This window comes from Pongo abelii, chromosome 5 (assembly GCF_028885655.2).
Source record: "Pongo abelii isolate AG06213 chromosome 5, NHGRI_mPonAbe1-v2.0_pri, whole genome shotgun sequence".
In the NCBI taxonomy this organism is placed as follows: domain Eukaryota; kingdom Metazoa; phylum Chordata; class Mammalia; order Primates; family Hominidae; genus Pongo; species Pongo abelii.
This window is the reverse complement of record NC_071990.2, coordinates 109,114,675-109,139,573: the sequence shown is the minus strand read 5'-3', so window position 1 is coordinate 109,139,573 and position 24,899 is coordinate 109,114,675. Positions and strand designations below refer to the sequence as shown.

The 24,899-nt window shown below is 37.0% G+C and overlaps 1 protein-coding gene across 2 annotated transcripts in view; it reads left to right on the top strand.

The window, feature by feature from the left end:
* OSTM1 (osteoclastogenesis associated transmembrane protein 1) overlaps positions 1-23,913 on the top strand; it is a 32,099-nt gene extending 8,186 nt beyond the window's left edge. The window contains exons 2-7 of one of the 2 annotated variants that reach the window (XM_063724933.1): positions 2,515-2,629; positions 4,358-4,453; positions 12,149-12,246; positions 15,574-15,741; positions 17,336-17,501; positions 21,889-23,913. In XM_063724933.1, the coding sequence (XP_063581003.1) occupies positions 2,515-2,629; positions 4,358-4,453; positions 12,149-12,246; positions 15,574-15,741; positions 17,336-17,501; positions 21,889-21,944 (699 nt within the window). In that variant the 3' untranslated portion in view covers positions 21,945-23,913. The remainder of the gene's footprint in view (positions 1-2,514; positions 2,630-4,357; positions 4,454-12,148; positions 12,247-15,573; positions 15,742-17,335; positions 17,502-21,888) is intronic. The other variant, XM_024248865.3, reaches the window with a different exon arrangement.
* The last annotated feature ends 986 nt before the right edge of the window (positions 23,914-24,899 follow it).

The following is a 24,899-nucleotide window of genomic DNA, read 5'->3' as shown; positions in this document are numbered from 1 at the left end:
CAGTGTTGACAGATGTACCTCCAATTCTCTCAGCAGGATTTGACACAAATAACCACCCCTTCCCTTTTCCTTGATTTACAGGACATCATGCTCTCCTTGTTTTTCTTTATCTCTCCAATTCTTCCTTCTCAGTCACCTCTGATAGTTTACCCTCTACCCAGCTAACACTGCCTATTTCATAGAGTTGTTATAAGGATTAAATAAGGAAATGCAGTTGGAACATTTAGAAGTGGTAAGTACTAAATAAGTACCTCATCATCATTTGGATTATTAATCATTTCCTTTCTGTCCTCATTGTTGCCATCATCCTTTCATTATACCTGAGCTATGGAAGTAGTGTAATGAGTCTCCCTGCCTCCTCACCCTATATATCATGGCCTAAAGATATATTCCTAAAACTGCTTTTCATGACACCCTCCTCATAAATCTTAAAGAATTTCTCACTGGCTATAACTCTCATGACCCTCAAGGCCTCTCATAACCTTGTTCTAACTTAGCCCTTTAATAGCCCTACTTTCATAGACTACTGAATACTCTCCGAATACCACATAATCATTATCACTTTCACCCCATGATCATTTAATTCCTCTATTTTCGAATCCTCTTCTCTTCCTCAATGTAGGGCTTAGTTCATATCCTGCTTCCTTCATGAACTCCTTCCTAATTTCTCAAAACTACATTGATATCTTCCTCAACTGAACTATTCCACACATTGAACACTCATACAGGCTCTACTGTATTGATTTTTAAAATAGCCAGTCACCTACTTATGAAGATTCAACTTAACCAACTAATTACATTTATCCAACTAAACCTACTTAGAGCACCTCAGGTTGGCAGCATGGTAGCTAGGTGAAATAGCATATTATCAGTCACTGTGTACCAGACAGTGTGCTGAGTGATTAATGTATGCTATTTCATTTAATACAGTAACTGTAGGACCCTTGATTTTGAAACTGAACCTTAGAGAGGTTGGGTCAGCTGCCCAAGGTGACTAGCTAGTGACCCAGGCTTGTATCAATACAGTATTATTACTTCTACTTAAGAAGTGATAATAGGCCAGGAACGGTGGCTCACGCCTGTAATCCCAGCACTTTTGGAGGCCGAGGCGGGTGGATCACCTGAGGTCGGGAGTTCGAGACCAGTCAGGCCAACATGGTGAAACCCCATCTCTACTAAAAATAAAAATAAGCCAGGCATGGTGGCACGTGCCTGTAGTCCCAGCTGCTCGGGCGGCTAAGGCAGGAGGATCACTTGAACCCAGGAGGCAGATGTTGCAATGAGCTGAGATTGCGCCACTGCACTCCAGCCTGGGCGATAGAGTGAGACTCCATCTCAAAAAAAAAAAAAAAAAATGATAATAGAAAATTTTCTTCTATGACTGGTATTGCTCAGAAGGTAATTCTAAAAAAAAGTGTTTTAAAATGTTTTGTTCATGGCCAGGTGCAGTGGCTCATGCCTGTAATCCCAGCACTTTGGGAGGCCGAGGCAGGTGGATCATTTGAGGTCAGGAGTTCAAGATCAGCCTGGCCAACATAGTGAAACCCCGTCTCTACTAAAAACACAAAAATTAGCTGCGTGTGGTGGCATGGGCCTATAGTCCCAGCTACCTGGGAGGCTGAGGCATGAGAATCGCTTGGACCCGGGAGGCAAAAGCTGCAGTGAACTGAGATCTTGCCACTGCACTCCAGCCTGGGTGACAGAGTGAGACTCTGTCTCAAATAATAATAATAATAATAAATAAAATGTTTTGTTCAATTCACTATTTTAAAAGCAAGCACTCATTCAAATGTACCTTTTAATGGGATGACAAAACTAAGCTACAAAGAAGATAACCTTCCCAAAATGAACATCAGCAAATATTTTAAAGCAGAAATTCTTCCTTTTCTCCCTCTTTTCTCCTTTTTTCCATTTCTTCTCCCACATGACTGATCATTTGTTTCCCAGGAGTTACCACTCTCTTTCATTATTCATCACACTGTATAACTCGTCTGTGTATCTGTGAGAGGTTCTTGAAGCCCCAGAATTGAGGGCATTCTTTTATATTTTTTATATCCTCAGAACTTCAGGATTTTTATAATGCCTAGTAAATAGTAGGAGTTAAATAACTTTGAAAGAATTAAGGGTCAGCAGGAGTTAGTTCTTTGCTTGGGGCACAAGGGAAAGGAAATAGATAAGGATCAAATGATTTGGGAACTTGGATTTATTATTTGCATAGCATGAGTTTCTTTCATTATTAAAATGATCTGCAAAAGCATATTTTTCCATCTGGGTACAAACTATTTAGATACAAAGATTTTCTTCCTTTGCAAGTGAACCTAGTACCAATAAATGTTAGCTGCTAATTACTTTATTGTCATTGTTATTATTAATGTTAACATTATCTGATCATATCAAACAAAATGTTAAAAAGCTTATAATAAGTGTTATTTTTTGTAAGGTTTTTGCCTCTCAAGTTGTTTGCAAAGTCTAAAAATACTCAGATTGTATTTTTCTGTCTTCTTTTTGTTACAGAATGCTTCAGAGAGTCAGAGTTGTGCCAGAAGTCTCTTAATGGCAGATAGAATGCAAATAGTTGTGATTCTCTCAGAGTTTTTTAATACCACATGGCAGGAGGCAAATTGTGCAAGTAAGTAATTCTTTCATTTTCATGTTGCAGTTATGGTTCAGTAGTACAGATTTCAGATTTTATTTTAGTGAATTTTGGGATCTTTGAAGCTAGATAATACTTTTTATTGCTAAGTTTAAATAAACTGTCATGGACACCATGGTTTATTAATGGCAACTGAGCAAATAGCGAAAGGCAGAAAAGTGTAGCAGTTACTATAAAGCACTTAGCTCAACTCCTGACACATACTTAATGTTCAAGAAATGTTAACTGTTTAGTATAATAATAATTATGATGTTTACCGTAATCTCTCAAGTGGTGTGTGGCAGGGGGTGGGGTGGGATGATAACATCTGTTCTACCTTCTTCGCAGGTTTGTGTGTAATTGTGTAATAAGATCTATTTTTAGATATTCTTTGGAAAAATTAAAATCACTATTCCAATTCAGATAAGGTTTTGAATACCAACTGTGTGCTAGGCAGTTCTTATTTTTCAAGTCTTATAATTTAGTGAGTGAGAAAGATATATTTACAAATACAACCTAGGACGGACACATACATGCTTTAATAAAGTTATAGAGTCCTTGGAGGAAGAAGAAAATAAATCTTACTGGGGAGAATTTGAAATGACTTCCTGGAGGAGCTACCTTTTGAACCTAGGCCTGTACTATTGCACATGATTTCAATAAGTAGAGATGACGCCAGTGAGGTGGCTCACGCCTGTAATCCCAGCACTTTGAGAAGCCAAGGCAGAATTGCTTGAGCCCAGGAGTTTGAGACCAGCCTGGGGAACATAGTGAGACCCCCGTTTGTACAAAAATATGTGTATTTTTAATTAGGTGGGCATGGTGGTGTGTGTCTGTAGTCCTAGCTACTTGGGAGGCTAAGGCAGGAGGATCCCTTGAGCCCAGGAATTCAAGGATGCAGTGAGATATGATTGTGCCACTGCATTCTAGCCTGGGCGACAGAGCAAGACCCTGTCTTTAAAAAAAAAAAAAAAAAAAGTAGAAATGAGAGAAGGACATTGCAGGCAATGGCATGGGCAGAGGCACAGAGGTATAAAAGGGCAACAGATGTTCCAGGAAGCGTAGTGGGAGGTAAAGTTGGCAAGGGAAAGTAGGACCTTGACTGATAGAGTAGTTTACTATTTGGGCCAACATTTTTTATACTGCTTAGAATATCACCATATTATTAAGAAGGGGTTATAGACCAGGCATGGTGGCTCACGCCTGTAATCCCAGCACTTTGGGAGGCCAAGGTGGGAGAATTGTTTGAGCCTAGGAGTTCAAGACCAGCTTGGGCAACATGACAAAACCTTGTCTCAACAAAAAATAAAAAATTAGCTGGACTTGGTGGCATGTGCCTATAGTCCCAGCAACTTGGGAGCCTGAGATGGGAGGATTACTTGAGTCTGGGAGGTCAAGGCTGCAATGAATCATGATTCTGCCACTGCACCCCAGTCTGGGCAACAGAATGAGACCCTGTCTACAACAACAACAACAAAAAAAAAAAAAAGAAAAGAAAGGCTTATACAGTATTCTCCTATTATGATTATATAGTATTCTATTAGCCATGGTTTCACTTGCTGTAGTTTCAGTTACTGCAGTCAACTGCAGTCCAAAAATATTAAATGCAAAATTTCAGAAGTAAACAATTTATAATCTTAAATTGTGTATTATTCTGAGTAGCATAATGAAATCCCATGCCACCCTGCTTCATCTACTTGGGCTATGAATCATCTCTTTGTCCAGCATATCTATGCTGTAGATGCTGCCCCTCCTGTGAAGCACTCAGGAGCATCTTGGTTATAAGGTCAACTGTCATGATATGGCACTACTTGTGTTCAGGTAACCCTTAGTTTACTTACTAATTCTTTAATAATAGTAACATAATTATTAGTTTTTGTTTTTAATCTCTTACTGTGCCTAATTTATAAATTAAACTTTATCATGGGTATGATATAGAAAACAGAAAAAACCATAGTATATAGAAGGTTTGGTACTATACTTGAAAAAAAAACATAGAAATAGAAAAAACATAGTATATAGAAGGTTTGGTACTATACTTGGTTTCAAGCATCCATTGGGGGTCTTGGAATATATCCCTTGAAGATAAGAGTTGACTACTGTATGTTGTAATATCTTTGGGATTTACAATGCACCTGGAATATTAAATGCATTGAGATTTTTTTAAAAGGATTTTTTTTTGGCTCAATGGGGAGGCTCACACCTGTAATCCCAGCACTTCAGGAGGACAAGATGGTAGTATTGCTTGAGCCCAGAAGTTCAAGACCACCCTGGGCAACATTTTTTGTAGAGACAGAGTCTCTACAAAAAAAAGAAAAGAAAAGAAAAGAAAAAAATTAGCTGGACATGGTGGCAAACGCCTATAGTCCCAGCTGCCTGGGAGGCTGAGGTGAGAGGAGTGCTTGAGCCCAAAAGTTGGAGGCCACATTGAGCTATGACTGCGCCACTGCACTCCAGCCTAGGCAACAGAGCAAGAGCCTGTCTTAAAGAGAAAGGTTTTTTAAACATCATTTAACCTAGCACTTTCTAAGCCTTTAAAAAAAACAAAAAACAAAAAACTACAAAGATCCTTTTTTCATGGAACCTCATTGGAAGAGAAAGAGACCAGGAAGAAGTTTACTGCTATAGTTTAGGCAAGAAGGAAAGAAAATGTGAAGTAGGGAGGGGCCTTGGAAATAGAAGGATAGATTAAAAATTTGTGTACCTGTAAGTCATTAAGTAGCTTAGCTTTTATAAAGACTTGTCTTTTTGTTTAGTTCATATGAAGAAAAACTAAAATGGGATAAGAAGCCCCAGCCAGTTTTTTTCCCTTGTCAGTATACCATGGTATATTGAATATTGACTTTTAAAATTTTGTTTCCGAAGCTTGACTAACACAACTTTTTCTTTTTAGCTATCCTTTACTTTTCAGAGTAAAATTTTCTAGTATAAATATGATTGAAGAACATTTGCTTAATGTATGTAGACCTGTTTTTAAGTATTCTTAAGCTTTTTAGAAAAATCCATTAACATAGAAAAATATGTTAATTATAAATAATTTAAAATCAGTTAACTGGAATAAGTGGATATCTACTGGGATTCACTTCTTTATTTTTAAATTTTATTTTAAGACTAGTCAAGTGCAGCAGTGAGAAGAGGGGAAAGAGTAGAACACAGTCTGTAACCGACTGAACAATTAATTGAGATAACTCACTACCTTCAGACGAGCCAGGGGTTCACTTCTTTTGACGGATGTGACTAAATTTATATACTTAGAAGAGGCAGGGCATTTTTTTTCTTTAAAAGGTGTTTTTGTTTGTTTGATTTTTGAGACAGAGTCTTGCTCTGTTGCCCAGGCTGGAATACAGTGGCACAATCTCAGCTCACTGTAGCCTCCACCTCTTGAGGGCTCAAGTGATCCTCCAGCCTCAGCCTCCCAAGTAGCTGGGGCTACAGGCAGCACCAGGATGCCTGGCCAATTTTTGTGTTTTTAATAGAGATGGTGTTTTGTCATGTTGCCCAGGCTGGTCTCGGATTCCTAGACTCAAGCAATCCTCCTTCCTTGGCCTCCCAAAGTGCTGAGATTGAAAGTGTGAGCCACTGTGCCTGGCTTAAAAGGTGTTTTGTAATAAAGATTTCACTAATTCGAAGTACAGACCTTTTTTCCCCAGTTAGTTGAAAAGAAAATGTTTTACTCAGGATGGCAGGTATAAAATGCTTTAGAATAAATTCTTAGGGCATTTTGTTCTTCTGTGCGGCATCCTATCTTGAAAATATTCCTTACATTGAACTTCTGAGGACCAAATAAAATGCTAAGCAATTAGATATGACTTACTTAAAAGACTCTTCCCAATTAAAATTAATTTCGCCCAGATATATGGTCTCAGGTAAAAGAAGTGAGGTACAGAGAAGTATGATATTTTGTGTTCTAAAAATACATATGTATTTTGAGGGAAGGCAGTTGGATAGCTGCGTGGACAGGAAAGGAAGGAAGGTTTAGTTTTCACTGTATTTTCATTTGTACCCTTTGGATTTTATGCCATATACATTTAATACCTATTCAAAAATATATAGAAATTTAAAAAATGTGAAAGAATGTTCAAATCTGTGATGAGTATTTGTATGTCAGATGTGGTTAGAGAGATTAGCTATTTCATTTTCCAGAATTATGCATTAAAAATTATCGTCATTCATCATCCCATTTACATGGTAGAAGAGTGGAAGAGTAAATCTCATTTGTGAAGAAGGAACCCTCATGACCTAGTCACTTCCTAAAGGCCCCATTTCTTGATATTATTGTGTTGGCCATCAAGTTTCAACATACCAATTTTGGGAGACACATTCAGACCATAACAGGGGCTATTAGAATTTTTGTAAAATAATATTATTAAATAACAGAAAAAATGTAAAAACATAAAAGGTAAAATATTACTAGAAAGAATATTATTAAAATGAGTATACTGCCCAAAACTATCTTTCTGTTCTGCTTAATTTACCTTGAAATAGGGGTGGCATCTAGTCTCTGCAGTTATTATTCATGAAAGGAAGGCTAGGAATCCAAGAGAGCAGAGAATGCCATCCATGTACTACTCCCATCCCTTTTCTCCTCAGAATTCCTGTGTCTTCAAATGGCATTAGTCTTGGTAGGAAACTGGTTATTGGAAATCGATGGAAGGTCAAAAGAAGTGTTAAGAGTGCAACTCTTTCTACTCATACTACAAATAACATGGAAACTAGCTCTTTCTGATGGAGAATGACTGCTAAAAAGTAAAGAGAGTATATTAAAGGTTTCTCAGAATTTTAAAGCTGTGTATTGTTGACATAGGGATAGCCTTGTTATTGAGACCCTTCTTGCTTATCTTGTGCATACAACAGTTAAATAATCAGCAGAATGACCAGATTTGATGAGTTTATGACTGTTTTAGTGTTTTGGTTCTTTGGTAAGCGGTATCCAGTATGAAGCGTTATTGTAATAAGATAGGCCTCAAAATTATCAGTTCAGATATTTGTTCTTACACACTGAAAACTCTTTCTTTATGAGCAACTTATATCTTCAGTGATACAGGTGATCTGGGTGATAATTAATGAGCATAATGATGCTGTTGAACCACTATGTAATCCCGATGTATATTCTGATTCATCAAAGGAAAACTAACTTTCAGTTAATACATAAAATGTATGTCTCGATGCTTTAAAAAGCAACAACAGTAGTACTTAATGGTTAACCAGAAAGTCAATTAACCAAAACATTTCTTTTTTTTTTTTTGAGACGGAGTCTTGCTCTGACGCCCAGGCTGGAGTGCAGTGACGCGATCTCAGTTCACTGCAAGCTCCGCCTCCTGGGTTCACATCATTCTCCTGCCTCAGCCTCCCGAGTAGCTGGGACTACAAGTGCCTGCCACCGCGCCTGGCTAATTTTTTTTGTATTTTTAGTAGAGACAGGGTTTCACCGTGGTCTCGATCTCCTGACCTCGTGATCCACCCGCCTTGGCCTCCCAAAGTGCTGGGATTACAGGCGTGAGCCATCGCACCCAGCCCAAAACCTTTCTTTCCCATGTTTTATCCAGAGGGAAATGTACTAAGCGTTATAATCATATTATTTGTATCTTATAATTTTAACTATCTTAGTTTTCATATTTGTTAAACTTAATTAAGTCATTTAGGTACAAAGTTTCCATAGTTTATTTTTATTTTCTGAAGCTTACCCTAAATTGGTGATTATCTCTGCTATTTTCTATAAAACTAGTTTTGAAAAACAGCAAAGATCTTTGTAAAATTCCTAAGAGATGCCAAATGCTTTATTTAAAGATGCATAATTCCTGTTATGATAATTTAGTAGGTTTCTCTGTGAGGTCTTAACTTGAATCCTTAATACCTTTAAGAATGCCTCTTGAGGCCGGGCACAGTGGAGGCTGCAATGAGCTGAGATTATGCCACTGCACTCCAGCCTGGGTGACAGAGTGAGATTCTTCTGTCTCAGGAAAAAAAAAAAAAAAAAAAGAATGACTCTTAAGCTGATGCCTGAGCCTTCTCTGAGAAAGCCACTCTGCTAATCTGTCCTTGATGAGGCTCCATTGATTATCTAAGATGAAGGAAATTCATAATGACCACTTCACTTAGTGCTTAAAGGAAGCTTTATTATTATTAATATTCTTTAACTCACCAATTTCTAAAACATATAGCTTTTCACTGTTTATAATCTTAAGCTCCCAATTCCTGCAAAAAGATAAAAAAGGAATTTACTAGAGATGTGTTATTTCAATTCAGAAAGTCACGGCTTTTTAATAATGAAGACTTTTTAACCCCATTATATAAATGAACTGCTTTATGCTTTATGTTACCACCGTCTTAATGATCATTGAAAAAGTTTTGATAGTACTGCATTAATGTAGTACTTAACAAGATGACCAGTCTATATTGGCTTTTAGTTTAATTTTCAAATTATTTTACATAAAAAGTAAATGACTGTCAATAAGATAGAAGAAATTAAGTTCTTTTGTTCTACAGAGAAGCTTTCTTTATAAATTACTTTTTAGGAAGAAATTATTTGTTTTAATTATGTATCTTGCATAGAAGAAATTTGCTGTTGCTCTCTCATGATAATGCACTTTATACTACTTTTGCAGGCAGTATGTGGACCCCTTTTATCCCTATATTGTGTATGTCAATTGTCATGACATAGCTCATTATAACACAGATGTACAACTGTTGTGAATGAAATTGTGTTCCCTCAACTTCCCTGCAACACATCAACTACAAAAACTATATAATTGTTTTTATAAACATGTACAAAAACTATGTAATTGTTTGTTTTTATTTATCAACTCTGCCTCATCCCTGAAAGGATTGCGGGCTACTTCATGATGATATTAAACTAGCATTAAGAGGGGCTGTGAGACAAGGTCTTACTCTTTCATGCAGGTTGGAATGCAGTGGCGCAATCACAGCTTATTGCAGCCTCAACCTCCCCAAGCTGAAGCAATTCTCCCCTCTCAGCCTCCCAAGCCGCTGGGACCACAGAGGCACACCACCATGCCTGGCTAATTTTGTATTATTTGTAGAGACAGGTTTTCACCATGTTGCCCAGGCTGGTCTTGAACTCCTGTACTCAGGCAATCCACCTGCCTCCCAAAGTGCTGGGATTACAGGTGTGAACCACCGTGCTGGCCTATTTTTATTTCAGTGGCTTATTAACTTGTGGTATGATCATCAGCATATCACCTATTTTTGTGGCTTAGTTTCCTAATTTGTAGTGATCCCTCAGATTATTTAAATAAGGGTGAGAAGTTAGAATGAGATTCATGTTCTGGAGAAGATAAAGCTTCAGAGAATGTAGAGTATGTGAGTTCAGAGGGGACAACTCCAGAAATAGGTTTACCAAGAGGATCCTGTGTACAATGGGTGCAGAAGGAGCCCTGCACAGGGGGTTGTGCAAGAAGGTGAATGGGGCTGAATTCCAGCTTAGCTTCTGGAGGCAGGAATGACCTTTTGTAATTTATCCACCCAGAGGGAATATCTTTTTCTGATTTACACAAAGGAGCTTTACTGTGCTGTCTGCCCACTGTCTACCAGGTTTAGGTTTCATCTCAGTTGCTAACTCTGATCAGTTGGTGGGGACTGCCTGAATCCCTGTATGGTGTAAGATATCCATGGGTAGTGGAGGGAGTAGGCAGTGGCATGTATTTGTAGATTCCGAGTCTTGAACTTTTAATGGTTTAGAATGTAGATATAAATATGTTTATTTTGCAGTGTTCGAGAGTGCAGCCTCAAGAATCAGACTGAGTACAGAGTCTAGCTTTTTACTTAACCAGTTTTATGTCCTTGGGCAACTTCCTTAATTTATCTAAACCTATCTCTGTTCCTTATTTATAAAATGGAGATAATGATAATTTTTGCCTCATGGAATCACTGCAAGAATTAAATGGGCAAATGTGTTTAAAGTGCAGTATAAGCATAGTTCTTAGAACATAGCAAGTATTTAGTAAGTGTTAACTTTCGTTGTAGTGATTGTTGTCTATCAGAGTACATGGAGGTACCTTAGTGTGTCATATCCTAGTGTCTACCTAGTCAGTCTCTCTTTTCTCCACGAATTCTACTTGCCCTGCTGCCTTTCTCCTGGGTAATTGCAATAGCTTCGCATGTTGTCTTTCCACTTCCAGTTGAGAGAGATCCTATCGGATGGCCCTGAATTTCTAAATAAGGTGGGCATAATACAAAGCCATCTGTTGAAATTAAGGGGAACAAGAGTAGCGCTGGGACTAGAGATGAGAAAATATGTGGAACATCCCTTGTAGAGCAATTAGTAGGGCATCTACAAGGATCATTTTGTTGCCCTGAGATCAGAACACATGAATTTGAATTGAGTCCCTTCATTATCATTTTAGAATTTCTGTAGTAGTATTCTATAACCAGACTGAGAGTACAGAAAGTAGATGGGGACTGTCCAGGGATGAAAATGTCTGTGAGTATGTGGAAGATAAAGAGGGCAAGGATTCTAGGAGAGTCAGATGGAAACGGCTGACCACAAGTTCCAAGATCTGGAAGCAGGCAGTTGAACCTCAATTGGAGACGGCAGGCTGAGAACACAAGGAGAGGTAAAGACAAAGGTTTACCTGAGGATAAAGACTAGGTTCCCTGGCTGAGCGCAGTGGCTCATGCCTTTAAGTAATCCCAGCACTTTGGAAGGTTGAGGTGGGAACATCACTTGCACCCAGGAGTTCAAGTCTGCAATGAGCTGCAGTTGTGCCACTGCACTCCAGCCTGGGCAACCGAGCAAGACCCCGTTTCTTAAAAAAAAAAAAAAAGAATAGATTATTCCCTGAAGAAGGGAAAATGGATACATAAATTGTGATATACACATACATAGAAAATAAAAGGAATGAGTGAACTTGAGCTAACTCTAAGCAAGAATAGCCAGTTGCAGAGAAATACCATTTATGTAGGATTTTTAAAAATGTAAAATAATTTTGTTTCTAGAATTTACTTGAAGCCCCCACGTCAGTATTTTAGGCAAAATTCTCACCAGTTTGTTTCTCTGGGCTCCCAACTCATGATGGATTAGAAAGAGCAAATTTTAAAAGTTACCCTGTTAGGTACAATAAATGACTCATTAGTGAAGTGGGAAGATGCAGAGAGCTATGAAATTTGACACAAAAAATGATAAGGCATATGAGTTTCGGTAAAATTAATGCAGGGTAAACAGTCTTATGCCTAAATAGCACTGTTAAGGCAGCATTTGATAGCTGATATTCCGTGATTATGACCTTGTGCCATCAAAAGTCCATTTGAATTTTATTTGGTATATTTTTATGAAAAGAGGAGAGTATGTGATTATTTTAAGATGCTCATGAAAATGGTTATGACTTTTTTTAACTTTTGGAAAATAAAAGGGGTAAGCTTCATATATTTGGAAAATTCATGCTTGTTTGAATAAAGAATTACTGTAGTGTGAAACAAAGCTGATAGCTTAAGAGATAAATGACAACATATAATTGTTCCTTGAGTTATATTAATATACTTTTTGAATTTTTTTGACAGATTGTTTAACAAACAACAGTGAAGAATTATCAAACAGCACAGTATATTTCCTTAATCTATTTAATCACACCCTGACCTGCTTTGAGCATAACCTTCAGGTATTTTATATATAATATTTAAAATTAAAATGCTGCCTTATACAAAGGAATAATGTGCAGTTCCAAGTTTTTATAGCACTAATTATTGATATTTATCTAAATTCATGATGTAGAGGAGTTAGTGGACCTGTATTTCTGCTCTTAAGTAAGTTCTTCTACTTACAAATCATGAAAACTTCAGTTCTCTCATTGTAAAATGGAGATAATATCTATCCCGCCTATCTTCAAGTATTTTGTAATGAGAATCTGGTGAGATAATGAGTGTGAAAACATTGATTGAGGTGTGTGATTGTTTAATTAAAACAGTGGTTTTCAATCTGACTTACGTAGGTATTTTGCAGTGTAGTATGATTCTGTCTATAGGAAGTTTATTCTTTGCCTGAAATTTGCTTAAATATGTTTTACCTACCTTAAAAAGCACTGTTTAGTAAGATAACTTTGAGTATTGAATTATGATAATAAAAGGTAGCTTTAAGAATCTTAACCTTGTAGATTATTGCCATCTCTATCTCTGACTCTTGAATTTTGGTATTGGAACTTGCCTGGTCGTGGTGAAGGACGAGGTTGGAACTCTGGTTAAAATGTAGTTTTGAAACTTACATAACAAGTAAGTAATCCCCATAGTAGATGTACACATGCTTAGGATATAAGCATGTATGATTTCTTCTGTAATAAATGTGGTAGCACTGAATTATGAATTTCCCTGAGAATAATAAAAATTGGGCCAGGTGCAGTATCTCATGCCTATAATCCCAGCACCTTGGGAGGCCAAGGCGGGTGGATCACTTGAGGTCAGGAGTTTGATATCAACCTGGCCAATATGGTGAAACCCTGTCTCTACTAAAAATACAAAACTTAGCCAGGCTTGGCGTGGTGCACGCCTGTAGTCCCAGCTACTTGGGAGGCTGAGGCAGGAGAATCGCTTGAACCCGGGAAGTAGAGGTTGCAGTGAGTTGAGATCGTGCCATTGCACTCCAGCCTGGGCGTTGCAGAGAGACTCTGTCTCAAAAAAACAAAATAAAAAAAAATTAGGTGAACGTTTCTCAGAATTTGTTCTGCAGCATGTTGATAGATGTCCTATCAGAAAGGGTTTAGTATTCCATTAAGGTTGGGAAATGCTTTACTACAGGACTTCAGAGCCTTTAGTGGACTGATGTGTGTTATAACACTCAAATAGCAATTTTTCTATAAAGTCATCCCTCATATATGGCTTCACTTTCCACAGTTTCAGTTACCTGTGGCCAACTGCAGTCCAAAAATATTAAATGGAAAATTCTGGAAATAATAAGTTTTAAACTGTACACCATAAACAGTCTTCTTTTCATTTAACTTAGAGTACTTGTATGAGTTTGGTAGATTTCTAGAAGTGGAATTACTATATTGTCAACCTAAGAAAAAGACACTAGAGAAAATTATCTGCAAATATGATGAGTATTGGGGAATAAGAAAGGAGTATCATAATTTGGAATGCACTGTCAAACCACCAGTACATCCAGTGAGGGAAGGGTAAAGGGAAGCTTTTATTAGCAAAAAGGGAGAGGTTCACACAAGCTGCTTAGAAACTGAGTTCATTGGTTCCAGAGGCTCAAAGCCATGTTGTCAGTTCATTGGTGGAGATGCCATTACTGGGCAAGTGTTCTTTTGAGTGCATCTTATCTGAATTACTGCAGTCCTAAAGAATGGCAGTGATAAACCATCTGAAAGCAGGAGTTGCATGAAGGGCATGAAAGGGTTTCTTGTGGGGTTTTTAGAAAGTCCTTGGAAACAAGGACTCTTTGTGTCTCTATTTTGTCTGGGTCTGACAAAGGTGATTTCATCCTAATGTCTGCAACTTTGATATTATCAAAAGATATGTGCATTTTAAATTTGAATAAAAATTGTGGCCAGGTATGGTGGCTCCTGCCTGTAATCCCAGCACTTTGGAAGGTTGAGGTGGGAGGATCATTTGAGCCCAGGAGTTAGAAATTAGCCTGGGCAAAATAGCAAGACCGTGTCTCAAAAAAAAAAAAAAGGTTAAATTACTCCCCATCAAGATTATGTGCACAATTTTAGCTAAATGGATTATGTGCTCACAATTTTTTTTTTTTTTGAGACGGAGTCTCGCTCTGTCACCCAGTCTAGAGTGCAGTGGCGCGATCTCGGCTCACTGCAAGCTCCGCCTCCCAGGTTCACGCCATTCTCCTGCCTCAGCCTCCCAAGTAGCTGGGACTACAGGCGCCCACCACCACGCCCGGCTAATTTTTTGTATTTTTAGTAGAGACGGGGTTTCACCATGTTAGCCAGGATGGTCTCGATCTCCTGACCTCGTGACCCGCCCGCCTCGGCCTCCCAAAGTGCTGGGATTACAGGCGTGAACCATCGCGCCTGGCCCTGTGCTCAGTTTTTAGCTAAGTGCACAATTGTTCTGTGAAAACCAAGCAATGGGCTATTTCTTGTAGCAGACTAAGGAGAGACTTAGTTTTTCTGTCAAGTAGATGGTGAGGTTAACATTGTTGGGCCAACATCAGTGTAATTACTTTGATTTTTCTCTTTTCTCTTTCATCCCAATGTTCAGTTAATATTCTTTCTTCATACTACACGGTAAAGAATAAAGGGCATAGAAAGCAAAGGTGTGAATTGAGTGTTTAGCAAACTTATTCTTGAAAAGACAAGTGTCAGTCTAGAAGTACAAAATATTGAGATTTACTAGCATAATATTTTATGTACCTCCACTATCCTTATTTTAGGTTATACAATTCTTTGGTATTTGGCCCTTTTTGTTGACTAGAAAGGCCTGGATTATGAGCCTTGTGATAAGAGAGTTGAGTGGGGATGCAGTTTTGGTGCCTTTTCCCTTTCCATTTAAAAAGTTCTGTCTCAGTAAGATAAACTATGGTGTTGGAGTCAGCATAGGCAGGAACCTATTTTATTTATTCAGTGAGAGTAGGATAGGTAAGTGCAGGTTTGTGATGATGAGATAATTTAGGAAATTTTGTATTTAGTTACTAGTCATTTGGCATATGAATTATTGTTATCCTCAGTTAACATTAGCTAATGCAGCAGTTTTCAAAATTTAGTTTAGAAGCACCTAGAAAGTTCCAAACAGTTTGCCATCTGCTTCACATACCGGGTCTCTAATCCTTTGGACTTATAATACAGGTAGAGGTTGTTTTATTTTATAGATGATAAAACTGAGACTCAGAGTGATTTAGTAACCTACTCAACATCACAGCTTAGCACTTTAACACACCATATTGTTTCCCGTCTTCTAGAAGGGTAAATAGCTTACATTAAAGAGATATTGCGTATAATGTTTATTGTATATTACATGTGCCTTTGTCATTTTAGGAGAATGCACATAGTCTTTTACAGACAAAAAATTATTCAGAAGTATGCAAAAACTGCCGTGAAGCATACAAAACTCTGAGTAGTCTGTACAGTGAAATGCAAAAAATGAATGAACTTGAGAATAAGGCTGAACCTGGAACACATTTATGCATTGATGTGGAAGATGCAGTAAGTACTTTGCTTCTGATGTGATACATATTTTAGAGTGTTATTGAATGTACCTTCAGTATGATTATTCTTTTTGGAGATAGGGTGGAATCTGCATATTCTGTCTTCAACCAAAAATAACTAGTTATAAAGTAGTAAAGTTTTAGAATATCCTGGTCTGTTAAACCAAAATGGATATTTCCTCAGTAGTCTCATGGTTAGGATAAAAATAAAACAGAAATTAATTAGGCACTTCATAAGTGAGTTGATGATTTGGTACATTTTAATCTTTTTAAATTTGAAAATATGTGCCATTTGCAGAGGTGTAAGTATTGTTATATGTTTATATTTCAGTTTCTTGTGCACTTGTTGCTAATTTAAGAAGTTTCTGGGCTGGGCACGGTGACTACACCTGTAATCCCAGTACTTTGGGAGGCTGAGGCGGGCAGATGACGAAGTCAGGAGTTCAAGACCAGCCTGACCAACATGGTGAAACCCCATCTCTACTAAAAATAGAAAGATTAGCTGGGCGTAGTGGCACACGCCTGTTATCCCAGCTACTTAGGAGGCTGAGGCAGGAGAATCGCTTGAAACCGGGAGGGAGAGGTTGCAGTGAGCTAAGATCGCGCCACTGCACTCCAGCCTGGACGACAGAGCGAGACTCCGTGTCAAAAAAAAAAAAAAAAAAAGACGTTTCTGGATTTCACTACATGTTCCAGAAGCCATTCCTCAATCACTTCCTATTCCATTATTTTATTTTCTTGTATCTATTACCATCTGAAAATATTTATTTGTTTATTTATTTTTAGTCTGTCTTCCTCACTAAAATATAAGCCACATGAGGACGAGGACTTAGGCTGTTTTTGTTCACCATTCAGTATTTAGGACAGTCTAGCATATAATGGGCTTAATAAACATGTATTAATTGAATGGTCAAAAAAATTTTTTTTTCTCCATTTTATAGCCTGCCTTTACATAGGGTGCCACTAGATGGCAATCATGCCTTTTTAGGCACTATGATAACAGCGTTTTGGGGCATTAGAGGAAACTGAGAAATTATTGGCTCAAAGTAGAGAACTTGAGGTCAGAATTAATGAGCTTAAAAATTGAGAATGAGTGTGAATTATCACAGCAGCTCAGAGGGAACTATAAGAACCAATAATATTCGAGATGGTAAAAAGTACTTAAATGTACAGTGTGGATTTTTGTTTGTTTTTACTGCTCCATTCGTATTGCCTAAAACAGTACCAGGTTTCTAGTAGGCTCTCAATAAATAATAAATATTTTGTAAATGAATAAAACAGGGCCTAACTATATTCCTCTTCTTACAAGTTGTTTGTTTGAATGTACAAATAGTTGACATTCTAGAATACTTTGGTCAGTATTATGGACTTAGAATATGAAATTTCTGTATGGATATAAATTTATACAATGACTGTATTGTGAACCAGGTTTTTTTCCTGGCAGAAGAAGTTGTCCTCAACTATCAGTAGGTTTTTAGAGGTATGTATTTAGTCTAAATTCTAATTCCTGTTTAGTTATTAGCAAAATAATTATAAGAAATTGAAGACAAGTTAAATATAAAATAGAATGATATTGTTTGTTCTTGTTCCAGATGAACATCACTCGAAAACTATGGAGTCGAACTTTCAACTGTTCAGTCCCTTGCAGTGACACAGTGCCTGTAATTGCTGTTTCTGTGTTCATTCTTTTTCTACCTGTTGTCTTCTACCTTAGTAGCTTTCTTCACTCAGAGCAAAAGAAACGCAAACTCATTCTGCGTAAGTTTTTTACAATTATTTATTTTATAGATAAAAGCCTGTATTTTAAAAATTTAGGCTTGTTTTAGAAATGATAGCTACTCTGAGAACTCAAAGTAGATTAGCCTAAAAGGACTCTCTGCTTTAAGTTTTACAATCATGCTTACTAGTGAAAGAGATCTGTGAAAATTTTGTAAGTGTAGACAATAAAAAGTTAAAACAGGGCTAGGTGCAGTGGCTCATGCCTGTAATCCCAGCACTTTGGGAGGATGAGGCGGGTGGATCACGAGGTCAGGAGATCGAGACCATCCTGGCTAACACAGTGAAACCCCATCTCTACTAAAAATGCAAAAAATTAGCCGGGCATGGTGGTGCATGCCTGTAGTTCCAGCTACTCGGGAGGCTGAGGCAGAAGAATCATTTGAACTTGGGAGGCGGAGGTTGCAGTGAACCGAGATCGCACCACTGCACTCCAGCCTGGGAGACAGAGTGAGACTGTCTCAAAAAAAAAAAAAAAATTAAAACACAGTGTCTTTCAGATGATTAAATTGAGAAAGCTAGATTACCCCTGGAATAAGGTTGGCAACAACAGAAAAATAACAACAGAGGCTTTGCACTCCTAACATGGCAATAGCAGGGAGATACAGACAGCTCTTAGACCCATTGGAGTCATGGTAGAACCACCTGAAAGTGTGGCAGGCAGGAAGAAACTATAGCTGACATACAGTTTGTTTGTGAACAAATTAGAATCGTAGTTCCAAGGAGATTACTTGACATAATAGTATATGTTCAATACATATTAATTCCCTTTCTTTCTCCCTATGAAATAGGCCAGAGCAAAAGAAGCACTAACTAAAGATCCCATCCAGCTAAGGAAGAGTGGCTTCTAAGTCACGTGGCTTTCTTGTTTATTATCAGAATGAAAGTATGGGTTTATGCCTTAATAATTGTAGTTTTTAAAAAAGAGAACTGTTTAGGGGAAAAGGTTAATTTTCTTTTCTCTCAAATACTATTTGTTGTCTAGGAATGTCTGATATAAAAATTCTTTTCCCTATAAATTTCGATCACTACTTCATCTAACTTCACTTCTAATATATCTAATTTTAAAAAAAAGTTTACCTGTAGATCAGTTTGAACTGAATTTGTAATGTTTTGTTAACCTTAAAATGCTAGCTACTAGAGGGGAGAGTCTTTGTCATGGGTGTATTTATTAAAGCTTTTTTGAAGGCTGCCAGCATTCTGTAAATATGTAGTAGCTCAGGTCCTTAAAGCACTTACTTAGAATAATAGCAAAATATTGTGGGCACCTCACCATTGAGAAACTATTTTTCAGAGCTTGGTATACTTTTAAAGTTTAGCATCTTATTTGCCTTGCAAATCTATTTAACTTTATGGAAAGTATTTACTGCTCGTGATCAGGATTTTTTGTTTGCTGTCAAAGTAAAAGTCACTACTAGTGTCACTATTTGCTATGGAAGCCACAAACCTTGTAGTCATTTCTTAATTATTTTCTTTCTTTTATTTTTCCATTCCCACATTCCCCTTTTATCCCCTTTTAATTCATTAGCAAATATGCTGCCAGTCCTACTTAGTCAGTTGTCTCTCTCCCTCCACTGGTAAACCCTAGCCCAAACCATCTTCATCTCTTATCTGTACTAATGCAAAAGCCCGTTAACTGGTATCCCTCCTTCCATTTCTTGATCTGCTAAAATCCATACGCCACATAGTGGCTAGAATAATTTTTTAAACACAAATTCACCATGTTTCTCTACTAACTTGGAACCCTTAATGTGTTCCCATTGTACCTAGAATAAATCCAAACTTACTTTCCAGGGTCTGCTCTCCAAGCTGTACATGACCTGGCCCATAGCCACCTTTCTAAACTCGTCACATCCATTCTCCTCATTGCTCATGGTGCTGTGGACAATCTGATTCCTTTCTGTTCTTCTCCGCTACCAAGCTCATTCACACTGCCCCTTTTCCTTCCCTCTTTCCTTACCTGGCTTCTTGCAAGCCAGGTCTTAGCTCTAAAGTTACTTGCTCAAAGAGACCTTTTATGACTCCTCAGTCTAAGAATACACCTCTCTGTTCATTTTTCTGTGCCGTCTTTCTTTAATGGCACTTAATCACTTAAACTAATTTAAATTAAATAATTGGTTATTTAAATCATCTTTTTCATTTATTCTCTACTTTATTTGTTTGTCTTCCCTGCCTGGAGGGAGGAGCTAACTGCATTAGAGGTGTTGAAATTCACCGTTAGATGATCCCTGGGCTAGAATTTTAAAGGATGTGGGGATTTATCAGGTAGGGAATATAAAGGCTAGGAAGATGTAGGTGTATGTACTCATTCGTATTTAACTTGGCCAGTTTATTAAGTCATTTTAAATTTAGTCAGAAGCTAGATCACTTCTAGCAGTTTTTAACAAAGTAATTCTCAAAAACCCAAACTATTGATTTGGTTTGCCTCCCAAATCTACTGAAGGCTTAAGAAGTAGATTTTAGTTTAGGTCAATGTTTTTAGTTTAAGTTTTCCCTTTATTTTAAGCTGAAGCAGTACACTCGTCCAGGAAGTCATGTTGTGGTTTTCCACTTACAGTTGATAGAAACCAGAGACAGGCCGGGCGCAGTGGCTCACGCCTGTAATCCCAGCACTTTGGGAGGCCGAGGCGGGTGGATCATGAGGTCAGGAGATCGAGACCATCCTGGCTAACACGGTGAAGCCCTGTCTCTACTAAAAATACAAAAAATTAGCCAGGCGTGGTGGCAGGCGCCTGTAGTCCCAGCTACTCGGGAGGCTGAGGCAGGAGAATCACTTGAACCTAGGAGGCAGAGGTTGCAGTGAGCCGAGATCGTGCCACTGCACTCCAGCCTGGGCGACAGAGCAAGACTCTGTCTCAAAAAAAAAAAAAAGAAAGAAACCAGAGACACTGGTAGGTCGGGCGCGGTGGCTCATGCCTGTAATCCCAGCACTTTGGGAGGCCGAGGCGGGCAGATCACGAGGTCAGGAGATCGAGACCATCCTGGCTAACACAGTGAAACCCCGTCTCTACTAAAAATACAAAAAAAAAAAAAAAAAATTAGCCGGACATGGTGCTGGGTGCTTGTAGTCCCAGCTACTTGGGAGGCTGAGGTAGGAGAATGGTGTGAACCCAGGAGGTGGAGCTTGCAGTGAGCCAAGATGGAGCCATTGCACTCCAGCCTGGACGACAAAGCCAAGAGTCCGTCTCAAAAAAAATAAAATAAATAAATAAAATAAGATAAAGAAACCAGAAACACTGGTTCTCATCATTGGCTACACATCAGAATTATCTGCAGAGCTTTAAAAAAAAGTACAGGTACTAGAGTCCCATTGCAGAGCTTCTAAATCATAACCTCTACCCAAGTTTTGTGAAGCTCTGAAGTAGGGAGACTCTTAGTTACTCAGTATAAAATACTCTCACTATGGGCATGATTGTTTTTCATTTCTAGAACATGAGAAACATTCATGTTTAACTATAAGTACAAAACATATTACCAAGCCAAATAGCCATGATTTGTTTTATTAACCCTAATGACTCAGTCCCATTAGCATCAAATCAGAATTGATGGTAACGTATTTTGTTAGCAGCCATATGTGTTTGTGTGTGTATATAACATAAAACTCACTTTTCTTTGAGGGTCATTAAAAATTGTTTTTTACAATACAGAGTTCCATAATAATATACAACTCACTTTTCTTTGAGGATCATTAAAATGTTTTGTTTTGTTTTTCCCATTACAGAGTTCTTTCACTGAATTTTTTTTATCTGAAAATAGAAGCAGTTTTCTTTCTTTCTTTCCAATATGTATACCTTTCCTTTTCTTTCTCTTGCCTTATTGCACTGGTGATAAATTAGTGGCATGATGTCAAGCAAGACCAGGTATTTTCGTCTTATTCTAGATCTTAGGGGGAAAAACCATTCAGTCTTTCACAGTTAAGCATAATGATTGCTATAGAATCTTTGTACATGCTCTTTATCAGGTTGGGGAAGTTTTCACTGAATTCTTTTAAGAGAAATTCAGATTTGGATTTCTAACTTAGACTTTTAGATGTATAATTTTGTTATTCTACCTTATAGCACTTTCATTGTCTAAGTACATTTATTTCACCTACATTACATATTTAAGATTGTGATGTTCAAGAAGATACAAATGATGATGTTTTATTTGTACTGCTTCTAACAAAGTCATGTGCAATTTCTAACAAAGTTATGTTTTTTTGAGGTTGGTAGAAAAAAGTTTCAATTAGGTTTTAATTCTTATAAGGCTGGAACTGTTAGGATTCAAACATAGAATTAATAGACAAATACTATAGATTACATAAAAATAGTAAATAATCATGTTTGATAATTAAATTTAAATTAAAATATAATTCTTTTTATTTATCTAGCCAAACGTCTCAAGTCCAGTACCAGTTTTGCAAACATTCAGGAAAATTCAAACTGAGACCTACAAAATGGAGAATTGACATATCACGTGAATGAATGGTGGAAGACACAATTTGGTTTCAGAAAGAAGATAAACTGTGATTTGACAAGTCAAGTTCTTAAGAAATACAAGGACTTCAGATCCATTTTTAAATAAGAATTTTCCATTTTTCTTTCCTTTTCCACTTCTTTCTAACAGATTTGGATATTTTTAATTTCCAGGTGTAGCAATGTTATCTATTTTAATGTATATTTGTCACAATAACAGAAGATGCAAGAACAATCATTATTTTATTTTATAGGCATTTTATTACTATTCTAGACTTCTGGTGTCTTATTAACATAAGTATCTCAAGTAGAAAAGTTTCTGAAAATTAACATTTAAAAATTAATCAGTTATAGCAAAGACTTTGAAAAAGAAATGTACTTGTTAGAAAGTAACAGACCCAAAGATTAATTACCCCCCATTGCAGTATTATTGTTATAGTTAATATGTTGTACATCACAATAATATATAATTCAGTCTCTAGTTTCCCTAGAGTTATTTTTGAAACCACTGATTCCAAACCTCCCTAACAATTTTTAAAAGTAGTAAGCCACATTACATTTATCTTTGTAAAAAAGATTTATGGTAACTGGTTTCTTACTTGACTTTTATAAATAGTATTTTACATCTTATTTTTGCCTTTATTTCATAAGTAATTTAAAAATCACTGGATTGCTTTATTATATTCAGGGCAATATGGATTATTTTTATACCAAGGATTTGCATCATGAATTACATTAAGTTATTTGGCAATTTATAATTTATTACTACTTTAAATCAAATGTAGCATTATCACACTGTATTTAAATTGTCATTTTTTAAAGGAATATTTTCCTCTTAAGATATATAGAGGATTTTGGAGAAGAGAGAAAGGAGGGGTAAAACCAGCTTAAGGTTCAGCGAGCAGAAAGGGACCTGAGAGGATGCTCACTGTAAGACTGTTGGACAGTGGTGTGTATTGAGGGGATGAATCAGAACGATAGTCTCATGCAGAAAGTAGTGAGATTAAGATCATCCTTATTGTTTCTAAATTATTTCAATCAGATGAAAGTGATACGATTGAAATGAAATCACATATTTCATGCTCAGAAATTCTATTTTGGTATGTTTGTATTCGCCTTTAAAAAAAAACACTTCGTTTCAGAATTGTTCACAATTTTATTTCTTAGGTTTTTAGAGTTCAGGATTTCATTTATTAATTTCTTCTTGCTTTTTTGGTGGAAATAGGCTTTGTTGTAAACATGAAGAATATAAAATCTCTATGTAGAAACAAGAGTTTTGTTAAATAATAAGAGAATTTGAATCCCTTCCTATCCTATAAAATGCTCTATAGGGAGACAAAGTGTTTCTTTTTTCTTTTATGTTTACTGTATATGTGGAGTGAAATATAAGGCTCTTGGATGTATAACATACTCAAAAGCTGTTACACTTTTTCTGATCTGCTGTGATCCACTGAAAATGTGCTGGGGTTTGTTCTACTGTCACTGTTCATGCTGCTGGAACTTAGCACTGTCTTGATTTGAAGCATATGATTGAGAGCCATTTGAAGCAATTTCATTAATGCAGATAAAACAAGTTTACATGTGCAGAGTTAGAAAATGACATGTTCAATTCTGTAAGTGGTGACTTTTTGAGCACCTTTCAGTATTATGTATTTGTAAAAACCATTGTTTTTGGATATAAAGCTAATAAGCACTTTAAAAAGGAAAAGGCAGCCTTTACGATTTTTTCTGGTTGAGTCATTGCTCTTTAGATCTAGCAACAGCAATAGATTTCGAAGATAAGTATGAAGCGCTACCCTAAAGTGTGTAAATTTTTCATTTTGTCATATTGAAAAATTATTTGCATAGTACTGAATGCTGACTGAGACACAGCTTATATGTATTCACAAGAATATCTTTAAGTGTTTTTTTGACACATTAAAGGAAATAAGGAATTGTAAGCTTTATTTGGATTTTTAAATACATTTTTAAAATTTCAGATGTAATTTAACATCACATTTGTTTTTCAGGTATTGAGTTTAGATGCCTACTTTTATGAGTACCATCAGCTGGACACAGTGTCTCATACCTGTATTTACAGCACTTTGGGAGGCTGAAGCAGATCGCTTGAGCTTATGAGTTCGAGACCAGTCTGGGCAACATGGCGAAACCTTGTCTCTGCAAAAAGTACAAAAATTAGCTGGGTATGGTGGTAAGTGCCTATAGTCCCAGCTACTTGGGAGGCTGAGATGGGAGGATGTCTTGAGCCCGGGAGGCGGAGGTTGCAATGAGCCGAGATTGTACCACTGCACTCCAACCTGGGTGACAGAGCCAGACCTTGTCTCAAAAAAAAGAGAAAGTACCATCTGTCTTAAATTTTGCTGCAAATAAAAATGTACTTTGGATTATTTATTTATTGTTGAACTTCAGAGATAGAAATAACATCAGATATATTTTTTCTTTTTTTTTGATAATTAATTTTTTTTTTTTTTTTTGTAGAGACAGTGTCTCACTATGTTGCCCAAGCTGGTCTTGAACTCCTGAGTTCAAGTGATCCTCCTGCCTCAGCCTCCCAAAGTGCTGGGATTACAAGCATAAGCACCGCACCTGGCTGAACATCAGATATTTTAAAGTGTAGCCCAGAGTCTAGTTGGTAAATGTTGCTTATGTTGGGACTAGTATTTTCTAATGTTTCTGGGATATGCTCCTTATAAAATGAAATGTTTTCCTGGGACAATGCTAATTACGATTGCATTCCTGGCCAAAGACATGACATCAAATAAGTAATAGACATCACCAGCAATGAATTTTGAAAAGCAAAAAATACTATTAACCTATATAACCATTTAAAATTTAAAAAATTATGTTCCAGGTACCTCTATTTTCTGAGCTAGAAGAAACCTTAGAGGCCATCTGATCATAGAGTCCCAGAGCTGGATGGATCCCT